The sequence below is a fragment of the Balaenoptera musculus genome, chromosome 5 (assembly GCF_009873245.2).
Source record: "Balaenoptera musculus isolate JJ_BM4_2016_0621 chromosome 5, mBalMus1.pri.v3, whole genome shotgun sequence".
Classification (NCBI taxonomy): domain Eukaryota; kingdom Metazoa; phylum Chordata; class Mammalia; order Artiodactyla; family Balaenopteridae; genus Balaenoptera; species Balaenoptera musculus.
In genome coordinates, this window is record NC_045789.1 from 50,367,617 (window position 1) to 50,381,363 (window position 13,747).

Below are 13,747 nucleotides of genomic sequence, written 5' to 3' on the forward strand. Positions count from 1 at the left end.
CATAGGACAGCTTCAGTCCCATGTTACAGAAACTAACCATCATGAGTACCTACACAGTGAGATTACCCCATTTCCCAGCACCCACTGGGGCTTCTATGGTCTGGCCTAGGGGATTCAGCACCCCAAGTGGCCAAAGCTGGTATAGGAGGGGCACTGGTTTTACTGTGAGTTCATGCAAAATCTGGACTTCTTTTTCCTTCCAATGTCATAAAAAGTGCACAAACTTTGCAGTCAAACTTACTTCGGCTCAAGTTAGGACCTCCACTCACTAGTCTGTGTGACGATGGGTAAGATACTTAACCTCTCTGACCCTACTCTATAAAATGAGAATTTGAACACCTACATTGCAAGGTTTTTGTGAGGACCAAAAATAATACTACATTAAAGGGCTGAGTACAGTAACTGGCATACTGCAGGCACTTAATAAATAGTGTCAAAGATAATATGAATAATTATATTAATTATTTCATCAAATTATGGCAACGATAGTGAATAATTATAGTAATAGCACAACTTGCAACTTTCGTTTCAAATTATTGGTTGCTTCCAACCACAGTCTCCCTTCTCCCTGACTCCCACAATAAATGGTACATTGTCACAGCTTCTCACCTACTTATTCATTTGTTCACTCAGCAAATAATTGATGAGCATTTTTATAATTTCCCTGAGGGTCTGAGCTGTAGACTTAACAATAATAGAGAAACCTAGCGGAGGAGGTAGGAAGGCTCCCTCATATATACCCTTCTTCTCTTTCCTCACAAGCTCTGGGATTCCAATTGTCTTCATGGTTTGACCCCTCCCAGCCCCTCTAGTCTCAGCCCCAAAAGTTTCTCTCCCCTCTCTCACCTATGCCTCAGACACACCCAACTATTCTGCTCTCTCCTCTGTCCTGCTGGGTCAGCTGGTTTCTGGATGCACGTCCCTAGAGGCACCAGTAGAGGGAACACTTGCATGACCGCTGAGCTTCCAGATCAGGTGGCAGCTGCTTATCTAAAGCACAGGGAGCTCAGCTCTGTGCTCTGTGACCACCTAGATGGGTGGGATGGGGGGCTGGAGGTGGGAGGGAGGTCCAAGAGGGAGGGCATATAGGTATACATACAGCTGATGCACTTCATTGTACAGCAGAAACTAACATAACACTGTAAAGCAATTATACTCCAATAAATAAACAAACAAGGAGAAACACTTTCACTGTACTGGGATAGGTAAGGGGAAAAAAGGGTCCCATTATGAGAATGCAGGTCTGGGAGTGAGATTTGGAGCAGAGGTATCAGCAGGTCATGGTACCTTTCCTTGACACTCCAGATATGAAGGCTGCCTTTTCTACAGCTGGGGACTCTGTGCCATTTGGAAGCTAGGCCCCCCTCCCTTATAATGACTTGCCACATACCTGTGATCTGCTTGCAGTGGATTTATCTCTCCTGTCCATTTCCTCACACCCACCCAGCCCACCCCCCGGATCTCTCTACCTATCAACCTAACTGCTGTTTTAAAACATTTCCCCTAATTCTATTCATCCCTTTAGTTTTAAATTTTTTAATTTACCTTTTAAAATATTAGATCCTACTTTTAATCCTCAACACCATCAAGTTGTTTCCAGCTTTTCATTTCAATGATATTAATCTTTTATTTTCATTACATTTATTCACCCTTTCATTTAAAGCACATTCTAGTCTTTATATACTATCTTAAGTCTTAACATTTCAACTCTGTATTTTTCTTAATTGGATTTTAAATTCTTTTCCTTTGAACTTCTATTCTCTTTATTTCCTCTGTCTTATTCCATGACCTCATTTCTGCCTTCTCTTTATAATCCTGCTGAATTTTGTCTTTCCCCTCCAGGAGCTCCTTCACTTGTTTTTTTTTTTCTTTTTTGTGTGTATGTGAACTTATGCTATGATGATCAGTCAGAACTATATAGGGGTGAAAGCCATGGAGAGAACCCCTACCACTTCCCAGGAAACTGGAGAGCTTTGTCCAGCCCAGCCCTTGACTCCCAGTATGTATCCTCCCAGAATATTCTAGAAATCTCTACATTAACTGTCTCTGTGTTATTGCTTTCTCCATACAGAAAACACAGTGAATTCACTAGAACACGGATGCTTCCTAATATTTCACACTTTTCATTATCTAGCCCTTACATGAAGAGTTTCAAGTATTAAAAATTATCACCAGCATTATAACCCCTTGATTAGGGCACACTAACAGCTACGTGTTGGTAGTTAAGCATATGTGCTTTGAGCCAGGTAGCTTGGGTACAAATTCCAGTTCAACAACTTATTTACCTGTTGCATGATCTCATACCATTTCTTCTTGCCTCCTTAGCCTCAGTTTCCTCACAATTAAAATGGGGTAATAATAGTATCTACCCCCTAAATCTGCGGTAAGGATTTGGTGAGATGACATACATAAAGGGTGCCTATCTATGCCAGAGAATTTCCTCAAGAGAAAGCAAAGCCCGAACTCTAAAAATAAAGTATTATCTTCTCACATCAGCCTGGGCTAAAGAAAGAATGGCTAACTAAGTGTTACAATGGTTTTTGGAATGTTTACTGGAAAGGTTTACAGTCTAGTTTGTGATCAGCTCACCTTGGGAACTGAAGAAAGGACCTCAAGGGTCCGTTGGCTTATGAATTTTAAGTACTGTGATAAAACAGAATAAGTGACAACCTTGCGCTTGCTGACCACGGGAATGTGTTTATTCCCAAGGCAACAAAAACTTTGCCTCACTTGGCAAGGTGATACTGTTGGACTAATAATATTTAGACTCTCCAAGAGCAAGTCTTAGAGTAAATAAATTAATTAGAAGTAAGCTACCAACCATTTCTAATGACCTTGGGGGAGAAGAAACCATGAGGACGAGGACCTGCTTTCTCCCGAGGGCAGGATCAGGGGCATGTGAGGAGGGTGTGAAGAGTGGGTGGGCACTAAAGGGGAGCTGCCCCACTGCCAGGAGGTGGAGTGCTTTTGATGCATTGTGTTGATTCAGGGTAACCAGAATATATATATTATATATATAAACAAAGATCCTTACTTTTGCTTTTCGGTTTGTAATTCCTCCTCCTGAGCTCTGCACAAGTCCTCATTAAGGTTGACGACTTGGTCACAGGATAAATGTGGAGAAATGTAAGTTGCATCTACTTGCAGATCATCAAAGCAAGGCTTCCTGAAGGCATACGAGTCATCACAGCAGTGACCCACGCCGGCATTGATAGGCTCTGCCTCGTGTCTTCTGCATAAAGCTCCAAGAATTAGCTTTGCCTTCCCCAGAAAAGAATTGAAATAAGAACCATAAGGTTTGTGGTCATTAATATTATTTTTTGTATCCATAGAAAAGTATTCTCAAATTCTAGTCTCTGCTCATTTGGCCTGGATTTCACTGCCTGGGAAAGAGCAAGTGTCAGGTGAGGCCTGGTTCTCAGCCTTGTCCTCCTCTTCCTGTCATCCTCAAAGGTGAGTTCCCTTGGACCCCACCTCCCAATTCCTCCCCAGTGTGCCGTTTATAGACCAGTGTTGACTTGAGGCAGGAGTTTCTTATGCTCCATCCAATTGAAATCAAGTCTCAGGTCAACATGACTGCTAATTTGACCCAGATGCAAGACTGATGATTGTACTTCTAGAAAAGCTCAAATCCAATGTGTTTCTGTGTTTTATAACTGGACATCTGTAACTACCGCAGAACTTGGTCTATGATAAATCACCTATAAACACTTGTTGAATTAATGAAAAAGTGAATAAATGAATGGTGAAAGGAATCCCTGGATCTTATTTCAGTTGTCTCCTTCCATTTTCTTGTCTCCTTCTGGAACAGTCACCTTGCCTTGCTCCCAGGGTGTGTCTGATACTTATCCTGATGTTGGCTGCAAGGCTGCCTGTATTCCCCTCTGAGTATAATGACCACACAAATTCCCTGTCACTTATGTATGTGGGGATGAAGTGACTGAAACCAGTGAGCAGCAACATTTAATTTATGAATTTATTGAAGTAACCAAAGAGATCACTTAAAAACAAGGTTTTAGGAACATAAATCAAGAGTTCCCCAAGGAAGGCATGATTAGATAATAAAAATTTATAATAAACTAAAAGGAAGACAGAGCTGGATAATAAAAAATTTTTAATCTGTAACCAAAACAACTATATGTTATCAGAAAAAAAGACTAACTTAGCATAGAGGAGATGCTCTACCAAGAATATAGGACAAAGAAAGCTGTCACCAAACAAGAATTCAGTAGCGTTAAAATATACCACTTGAGAGAGACCTAGAGATGAGCATCCAGGTCCTGGAGTGATGTTCTCCATTGCTAGGAGGGAATAATTCATATCCCTGGAAGAAATATCCCTCAAGACCATCCCTGCCCTTCCTCTGATTCCATTTGCATGAATACCCATATCCTACTTCAACTTCCCAAGTAATGTGATTCAGGGAAAAGCGTAGCCTAGTTATTAGACCCAATTATTCTTGACATTGAGAAGACATTTCTCACTGTAAATGAATACCTGGTATTCTGTCTAATGAAGGTAACACTTGTAAGTTTGATGTAAGATAACAGAAAATATAAATATTTGGTCTTTGACCCTGGTTCCTGACACAAAGGTCCTGGTATGCTTATAAATTGCTAAGTGATAAGGGCATTAGGAGCAGCTTTTGTTCTAATGAGATGACTCTGAGTGAGCTCCTGGGGGGCTCCTGGATGGGGGCTGGTCTCCAGAAAGACCGAGCCATGATTAGAAACTTGGAATTTTTAGCCCCACCCCCATGCTCCAGAGAGGGGAAAGAGGCTGGAATAGAGTTAATAATTGGTCATGTCTATGTGAGGAAGTCTCCATAAAATCCCAATAGTATGGGGTTCAGTGAGCTTTCAGGTGAGTGAACACATCCATGTGCCAAGAGGGTGAGACACCCCAACTCCACAGGGAGCTCCTGCACTTGGAACCCTCCCAGGCCTCACCCTATGTATCTCTTATCTGGCTGTTCTTCTGCATCTTTTTCATATCCTTCAATAAACTGGTAACTGTGTTTTCCTGAGTTCTGTGAACTGCTCTAGAAAATTAATTGAACCCAAGGAGGGGGTCATGGAAACCTCCGATTTCTAGCTAATCAGTCAGAAGCATAGGTGACAACTTGGACTTGTGATTGGCATCTGAAGTGAGGTGGGAGCAGTCTTATGGAACTGAGCCCTCAACCCATGGGATCTGATGCTATCTCCAAGCAGATAGTGTTAGAATTGAGTTAAATTGTAGGATTCCCAGTGCTTGCTTTGGGGAAAAAAAAAAAAAACCCCACACATCTGGTGTCAGAAGTGTTGTGAGTATGGTAATCGTGTGAGAGTAAAGGAGAAACACAAGAGGAAACTGGGTGGTTTTTTCCTAGACTTTTGATTCGTATGAGTTAGTCTAAAATCAGCAAAATCGCTTTTGTTGACTTGAAAATCCAGGGAATAGACCTTTGGGATATGATCCAGGCAAAGGTCTGGTGAATCTGACATCCCCAGTGTTTGCAAAGTGATAGTCTTACCCCTGCTGCTAATCAAAGACAATTGGCATGAACTGACCAGAAATAAATTCTCTTAAGGACAGAATTATTAGGTTCCAGTGACAATTCATAGACATGTCCACCAACATGAGACTTATTGCTGGGGCTTGGAGTTCAGAACTTTTAACAACAGACAAACATGCAGTCGAGGGTGTGCTTACCGAGTTCTCCATGCAAGCAAACTGTTGCTCATCATTCAGTGGGCAACATTTGGTGGCAGCAGCTGCCATGTTCTTCGTGAATATAACCAACTCCTGAGCAGATAGTTGTGGGGCTTTCTTAGTATAAAGGACTATGAGCCTGAAAGAATAATTTCCTCTTATTCCTGGCAATGGCTATGTGCCCAAGATGAAGAATTCTACAAAGTCTTCCTCAATATCTGACATTGTCTCTGATGTGGGATGAGCAAGTCATTAGATTGGGTTTAAGTCTATCCTTTTAGTTCTTGACCCAGTGGCTCAATGGCTTATTCAGTATACCTGGAATTCCCTTTCCACTTCACACATTGCTCCACTCTGATCCATCTTCTTTCTACTTATGAAGGATACTGTGATAGCTAATTTGGATGGCTGCAAAATCAGACTCATAGTAAAAAGCTTCTGAAATAAATATATGCACAGGCCATTAAAGCATGTATTGGTTGTCTACAACGTGTAGGAATAGAAGCTACAGCAACGATCAGGAAACATGTCCTAATCTCATGGTCTCACACCCCTGGGGGTGTGAGGGAGATAGAGGAGTACACTCAGTGTAATGAGAGGAATAAAGAATGCTACAGGTGCACACAGAACAACATCTAATCCCATCCCAGGGAGGTCAGGTAGGCTTCCTAGAGGAAATGACATGTGAGCTGAGATCTGACAATAACTAAAAATAAGCCAGGTGAAGGGGAGTGAAAGTAAGAGGGGAGCATTTAGAAAGTCACTGAGTGTGATTTTTTTCTTAATTAGGGGGGATTGGGAATTAGAGAGAGGAGAAGGAAGAAAGCTTAACTATAGAATCAGATTTACGCTGTTTTTAAGATAATTATGGTTGCTATATAAAGAATGGATTGGAGGTGGGCAAGAGGCAAAGTGAGGGAAGAAAAGTCCATGCCAGTAATTCAAGTGATGGCCTGAACTAGGAGAGTGGTAGTGGGAACTGAGGGATATGGAGAGAAATTTTAATGAGAAAGACTCTGCAGAACTGAATTTGAGGACAACAAAATATCAGAATCATTTATTGCATTTATATTATAATGGAGTTAGGGGAAGAATTTAGCTATAACATCTAATGAAATAGTCAACCTAATCCAGTGCTTCTTCAAGTGTGACCCCTGGATTGGCAGCATCCCCTGGGTACTTGTTAGAAATAAAAATTCTTATGCCCCACCCCAGATTTACTGAATCAGAAACTCTAGGGGTGGGCTGTATTTAACAAGTCCTCCAGGTAATTTTGATGCACTCTAAAGTTTGAGAGCCACCGGTCTAATCCTTAAGCTAGACGTTAGCAATTAAACACAACAGTAAAAAAATAATAATAAGCCAAATATTCTAAAACAAGAATAATTTTTTTGGATCCATTATTCTGGACATTTAATTTAAGCTCAATATTATGGGACACTATATCAAACTGAACTTTTCCTCAATACTCTGCTTTTTTTTTTTTTTTTTTTTGAGTAGAGTTCCCTGTGCTATACAGCAGGTTCTTATTAGTTACCTATTTTATATCTGTTTGAATTTTAAGATCATTTTATCAAAACACACACACACACATACACACACACACACACACACTAAACTGTTTGGACTTTTATTGAAATAACATCCACAAACATGTAGTGCTCTCCACCTGCTTTTCTGCATTCAGTTGTATATTTTATTTTCTGAATTTTTGAATTTTATTTTATTTATTTTTTTATACAGCAGGTTCTTATTAGTTATCCATTTTATACATATTAGTGTATATATATGTGATGAATTGGGAGATTGGGATTAACATATATACTCTGCTTCTTAATAGACCATTACAGTAAGATCTTAAAGTTAACTGAAAATCGGCTTTTTTTTTTTTTTGATATCTTAATCTTTGAAATACAATGGGATTTACCAGGCTCTCTGCACACAAAGAGTTACGTGTGCTCCCTCTGGCTAAGGTACCTATTTATCTCTACTCTTAATGGTGAAAATACTGTATTTGCTATATTGACCTGACTTGAAACTGACAAAGAAAACCTAGATTAGATTTCTGTTGCAGCCTTGACTCCAAATTGCATGCAAAGCCCCAAACTAAATATCCAGGTGAAGGGTAGAGGGCTCCTATGGGATTGCAGAAGGGCAGTCAGGGTCTGCTGGCTCCCTGACCTCTGGGCATTGATTGGAATCTGGAAACTGGCCTAAAAAGCAATGTAAAAGCACCCAAGGTTATGTGGACAACTGTCTTATCAAGACAAAGATAGCTAGGTTAATTCTGAACTGAGTTTTTCCTTGGCCTCTGAGATTTTAAGGTTGACTATAGACTCTTAGCAACTCTCAGCAGCAGAAGTCAACAAAAACTCACGAACAACCATAAATCTGGACAATATCTTGGAAGCATACCTGTCATGGAAGTTACTAGCTCCTAATTTCTCATGTAAATCACACTGATTTTTCACATGCTCATGGCTTTCACGAACCACTCTTTGAAACATCTCTTCCTGAAAAATAAAGATAATCAGTGTTTATCTAACATTGCAACAATATATCTTGAGGTAAGATTGCAAAACCATCTTCTGTAATAGTTTAATGTGACTGTTTTACTAAACCCAGGGTTTTATTTACTTAGTGAGTTTGGAAATGTTGAAACAACACATTTTGCTGAAACAGGAATGGCCATGTACTTTGTGGAGAAAAAAGTGGGACAGCAAGATTGATATTTAGTTTCCTGTAGTATGAACTCTTTTATGGGCTTAAATGGCATATTTTACAAGCATAAAGCTAATCATTCATCAAGCCAAAAAGAGGTCCTTAAAAGTAATTTATAGATCTAAGTTTAATTGATCAGAATGTGTGTGTGTATGCGTGCATATTGGTTATTTTTAATAATACAGCATTTTAATGTAAACAGTACAGATATAGAGATATGGATGTAGGTATAGAAATATAGATACATATTAAGAAGTCATGGTTTAATAAAAACAAGTACCAGACGTGAACATAGTAAAGCACTCCACAAATACACGTTGAAGGGAATCACATGGAATTCTCAGAGCTAAATGAAAGTTCAAAGAATTCTTGAACAGTGCAAATAAAATTCCAGTGGGAAGATACGAGTGACCTTGCAGACTTAGCTCTTTGGTAGGAGCACTGGTTATCTTCTTAAGTAATCAGACCCAGTCCACCTGATCCTAATAAACAGTATTTGTTATAGTAAAAATTTTACCTGATTGCCAAACTGTTTGCCTGGATTTAACACTTAGCCTTGTCCTTACTGCCTGTGTGACATTGGACAAGTCACCTGAACCTTCTGAAACTCAAAACTCATCTATAAAATGTAGCTAGTACTTATGCCATTACCTATCTTACCAAGCTGTCGTGAGAATAAAATAGGACACTTGTTGTAAAGCTACTTTGTAAACTCTAAACATCCATGCTCCTATAAGGGGCTATTATCATAATGATGATTGTGGAGTCTACAGGTGATGCTACGAAAGGGTGCTAACCTACAAAAGACTAAGTCACCTTCATTTAGCCTTCTCTCCGGGAACAGGAAGATGCTAGGTGTACCTGCTTGAGCTCAAACAGGACAAGAAATGCCTTCGTCCTCCATCCCCACCTCTCTATAAATACGTAAGCCACTAATTAGCGTAACAAAAGCCAGAACCACCTGGCTCCTGGTAAACTGTGGATAACAGATCTTCTGGTCAGAGATTTGTAAGGCAACCGGCTTTTTCCACGTCAACTACACAACAGGAGCTGCTGACTGTGAACAGTATGATTTCTGGCCTGAGATAGGGACAGTTTCCAGGCCTGCTTGGTGGAAACTGTCAACCTTCCCCCACCCTAATAGGCTATGCTTCCATGCTACCTGCTACCATGCCAAGCAAACTTTAAAGAGAAGATTGCACAGAGTTGTTTTCATAAAACACAGAATCTATAATGCAGTGACTCACACAGAAAGTTGCTGCTGTATAATGATGTGGCCTTTGGTTTAGACAGAAATCAAAGTTTTTGTGTAGTGCTTGCAGTTAGAAAGAACATGCATAATCATCTTACAAAAGTACAGCACTACTAACAGCACTGGACTTTTCCCTATGTTTGCAATCACTTATGAGAAACAGGTTTAAAAAAAAGAATTTACCCCATGACTATAGCATTCCAGAGGATTTTCTAATTTACAGCATTTTCCCAGTAAGTTTTGATATACTGTATCCACTCTTAAAATCACTGGAACTGCCAACTCTGGATGTCTTCTTGAATATTCATAAAGAAACCTGTAAGCACATGAAGCATATTAGAAAGTAAACACTAAATTTCTGAAGCCACAGTTTTCTTTCAAAAGCCAACTATGACCATGAAATTTATTCAATATTTTAACTGACTTTAGGTATTTGAAAATCTTGGGAGGCTGGCAGGGAAGTTTTATTGGTTATATTTTGAGATAAGGAAACCAAATCAATAAAATTAACGTGATTTTTCCAAAGTTACACAGTAGTGAGTGGCAGATTCAAACCTGAACCTAAAATATCCTGATAAGCTTTAGTTCCTGGCTCAGGGTCTCTCCTTACTTTTACTAGAAATTCATTTCAAGTGTTTGCGTGAGAACATTTTCTTGATGATCTTTGAGGCTAGATTTTATAAATATTACAATTTTTTTGTAAGACTGTGCTGACTAGGTATTAAATAACCACCTTCCCCTGTTTTCCACATAAGCCTTCAAGCATGAGTTGTCCATAAGCTGCACATTCTTCTGGGTTACAAGAAAGAGAAATTTGGACTCTAGAATATTTTCAAAGGAATCATAGAATTACAGAAGGGACATCTGAAGTGATCTTATCCAACTGCCTCAGTTTACAGTTGGAACCCAAAAGTCTGGGGAAATTAAGTGGCTTGAACTGCATTTCAAAGCTGATGCATGACCAAGCTAGACTGGAACTCACGTCTCACAACTCATAGTCTAACGTAATTTCCACTAGGAAATTGTGCGTATCAACTTTTTCAATACTAAATGCAAGTTTAGGGATAAGTGAGTTCAGGTAGTGACATTTACTTTTACAAGCCAGTGTCAAATGTAATTTCAGAAATATAGCTAAAGTCAATCTACAGAAAACTTTGAGAATAATTCAAATTCTTATGTTTTGTTAGAATTTAGTTTGCTTCAAATAATACTTCACAAAGTGACTTTGGAATTATTTCAATTACTCAGTAATATTGTCTTAATATTATAATATATTGAAATCAGTTTGCTTTATGCCCAAAATAATTTGCACTTCTGAATGGACACCAGAGATGTTAGAACTCCATCTCTTTAATCTTGAAATGCCACACTATGGCTTTGATAGTAGGCATTAAATTAATTAGAAGAGTTGGCCAGGCAAACCAATCTGAAAGCCTTACTTAGGGATGACTAAGTCCCTCAGAGCAAAGCTTGCACACACTTGACACTCACCATGTTTTTTTTAAATTCCTATATTAGTTGTCAACATTTAAAAATCAAGAGATTTCCGACTTCTCTCAAAATGCAGTTGACCCAACGACCCAAAGCCTACATTCCCATATGGTAACAAGTAGCTAGAGCCAAATAGTAGCTGCAACCTTGGACTCCACAAGGCATCTCCTCTCAGCCATTTAACCGTTCACTCACATCATTGGCTCGCCTCTGTCATCATTCAAGTTTGCAACCTCTCCCAAAGAATCCATAAATACAATATCCCATTACTAAGATTTTACAAAAAGCCATATTACTCTTGTAGGATGTCATCTTGTTTGTCAGTGAATTGTTTGCATACAAACTGGTCTTCTGTAAACCTGCTAAGTGGCAGGGATGAGAGATCAGGTTTGTCATTTTCTGAGTTGATAATGCATTCCCCTCGGAATGGTTCTGGCAGTTCACAGCATGGAGTGATCTTGCTGGATAGTGTAGCCTGTTTAGAGCAGGTATAGTTCATAAGCTGGCTCTATAAACATAAAAGAGCAGTTATTTTTGATGACTTCATTCTGAACTTATTTCTTTTTATTGCTATTAGTAGAAAACCAGAGAAAAACTTGGCATCTTATATTGCTTTTTCCATGACAAACTGAGAGACCAAAAAGGTCATTTATAGTGACTCATTCTAATAAGAAACCTTCTCTATTTGATTTTACTCAAGTGTCACAAGTTCTTCTAACATCTCTTAAAGAACTTAAAGGGAGACAGACTGTATTATTGTTTTCAAGTTTAGCCCAACAAAATACAAATGAAGAATTTTATTACTTGCTACTGTTGTTATCGTTCTGGGATCCCAGTTTAGAAAACATTTTGTCTCTGTCATTTTCTATCTACATTACTGTAATATTACTATAAAACTTACATATTTACTTATATATACACATACAAAAATAAGTACATGTGTGTATGAACAAGCTAGTCTCTATATTTAAGGAACTCACAATCTAGTTGGAGAGTCAAATAATTAAACAACAATAATAATGCATTATAAAATAAATTGTTAGAGAAATGTACGTATTATATTTTGGCAGAAAAAAGAGAGACTGGCAATCCAGACTGGATAAAGGTCAGAGTGAAGATCTTGAATGATTTGAGTCTTGAAGGACAAATAGAAGTTAGTTGGAAACAAATGGAGAGGAAAAGCTTACGAGAATTATCCATCTTTATATATAAAGAGTCTTAGAGGTGAAGAACATGGTATATTTGGGAAATGATATATAGGACATTTTGAGCTCATTGGGAAAATTTAGTTGAGGTTAAGATTAAGGGATCAGGAGAGAAGAAGAATGTACTGAAGATCTAGATCTGAGAGTGGTAAATTGAAGCTGCACTGTGAGGTCAGGCTGAGACCGATAAGGGAGAGTGTGTCCATTAGTTAAGAGACGAGACTGCTCTTGGTGGCTTAATAGGATCCAGTCGTTTCTTTCTCAATAAAGTCCTATTGAGAAGGGGAGGTGTATTGTCTCTGGGCAGTAGTTCTGAGAACCAGGCTGACAGAGGCACTGTCATCTTCAACCTGTAGATTCTAACATTGACCTCAGATTGGGGGTTTTGGACAGGAGATTCTATAGGCCAGGCCTAGAAATGACATAAAGCACTTCTGACTAGGCTCTACCTAGTTGTGAAACTGGAGTAAATGTCATTTTCCAAGAACTCTGTCTTGGAAAAGAACAGTAAATTAAATAGTCCCTTTGCAAAACTAATTACTTAAAGGAGAAAACATATATACATGGGGGGAAAGGAGGTATAACTACATAATTGATGTTTTTAGTTATCAAATAATAATATTGTCGTGTAGAACTCTATATTTCTAAATGAGAAAGTGCTAATGAAGGAGATTTTTTAAAGGAAAATGTATATTTTAAAACCTGACAAAAATAAGTACAGTTGATTCTCATTATTCACAGTAGTTATAAACACTGAATTCGTGAATATTGAATCATCTGCCCTAGAGGAAAGACAGAATAAGTTTTCTGCAAGTCTCTGGCCACATTTTCGTCAACAGATCAAGACATAACCTAATTTTGTGTATGTTTCTGTTTAAAACACCTTATTTAATATAGAGTAGCCCCCCCTTACCCACAGGGGTTACATTCCAAGACCCCCAGTCAATGCCTGAAACTGCAGATAGTACCAAACATTATATATACTATGTTTTTTCCTGTACATACATACCTATGATAAAGTTTAATTTATAAGTTAGGGACAGTAAGAGATTAACAAAAATAGCTTAAAATCAAATAGAACAATTATAACAATATACTGTAATAAAAGTTATGTGAATGTGGTCTCTCTCTCTCTCTTTCTCTCAAAATACCTTATTGTACAATTTTAATGCCTTTTCCATCTAAACTAAGCACTTATCATGCACTGTGGCCAAAACTTTCGCAGTTTGAGGTGTGACAGCAAAACTAACATGAATTTCTTTTTCCTTCTTCACAATTTCACAGATAAAAGATTTGTTCTTACCATTGATCTTAGCAACCTCAGCATTTGATTTTTTTTTCTTATTCCTATTAAGTTGAGAACTTTCACCTTTCCACTTCAAGG

At 38.5% G+C, this 13,747-nt stretch overlaps 1 protein-coding gene across 10 annotated transcripts in view; it reads right to left on the reverse strand.

Annotated features, from left to right (window-relative positions):
- The window catches only part of LOC118895236 (alpha-fetoprotein-like), a 104,880-nt gene that overhangs the window by 67,780 nt on the left and 23,353 nt on the right, over nt 1-13,747 (reverse strand). For all 10 annotated transcript variants that reach the window (XR_005019911.1, XR_005019912.1, XM_036852103.1 and 7 more), the window contains 5 exons: nt 11,455-11,666; nt 9,851-9,983; nt 8,110-8,207; nt 5,695-5,833; nt 3,035-3,261 (listed from right to left, as the gene is read on the reverse strand). Coding sequence is in view for 8 of the 10 variants with exons in the window: in XM_036852103.1 (XP_036707998.1) it covers nt 3,035-3,261; nt 5,695-5,833; nt 8,110-8,207; nt 9,851-9,983; nt 11,455-11,666 (809 nt within the window). In the remaining 2 variants the exon portion in view is untranslated. The remainder of the gene's footprint in view (nt 1-3,034; nt 3,262-5,694; nt 5,834-8,109; nt 8,208-9,850; nt 9,984-11,454; nt 11,667-13,747) is intronic.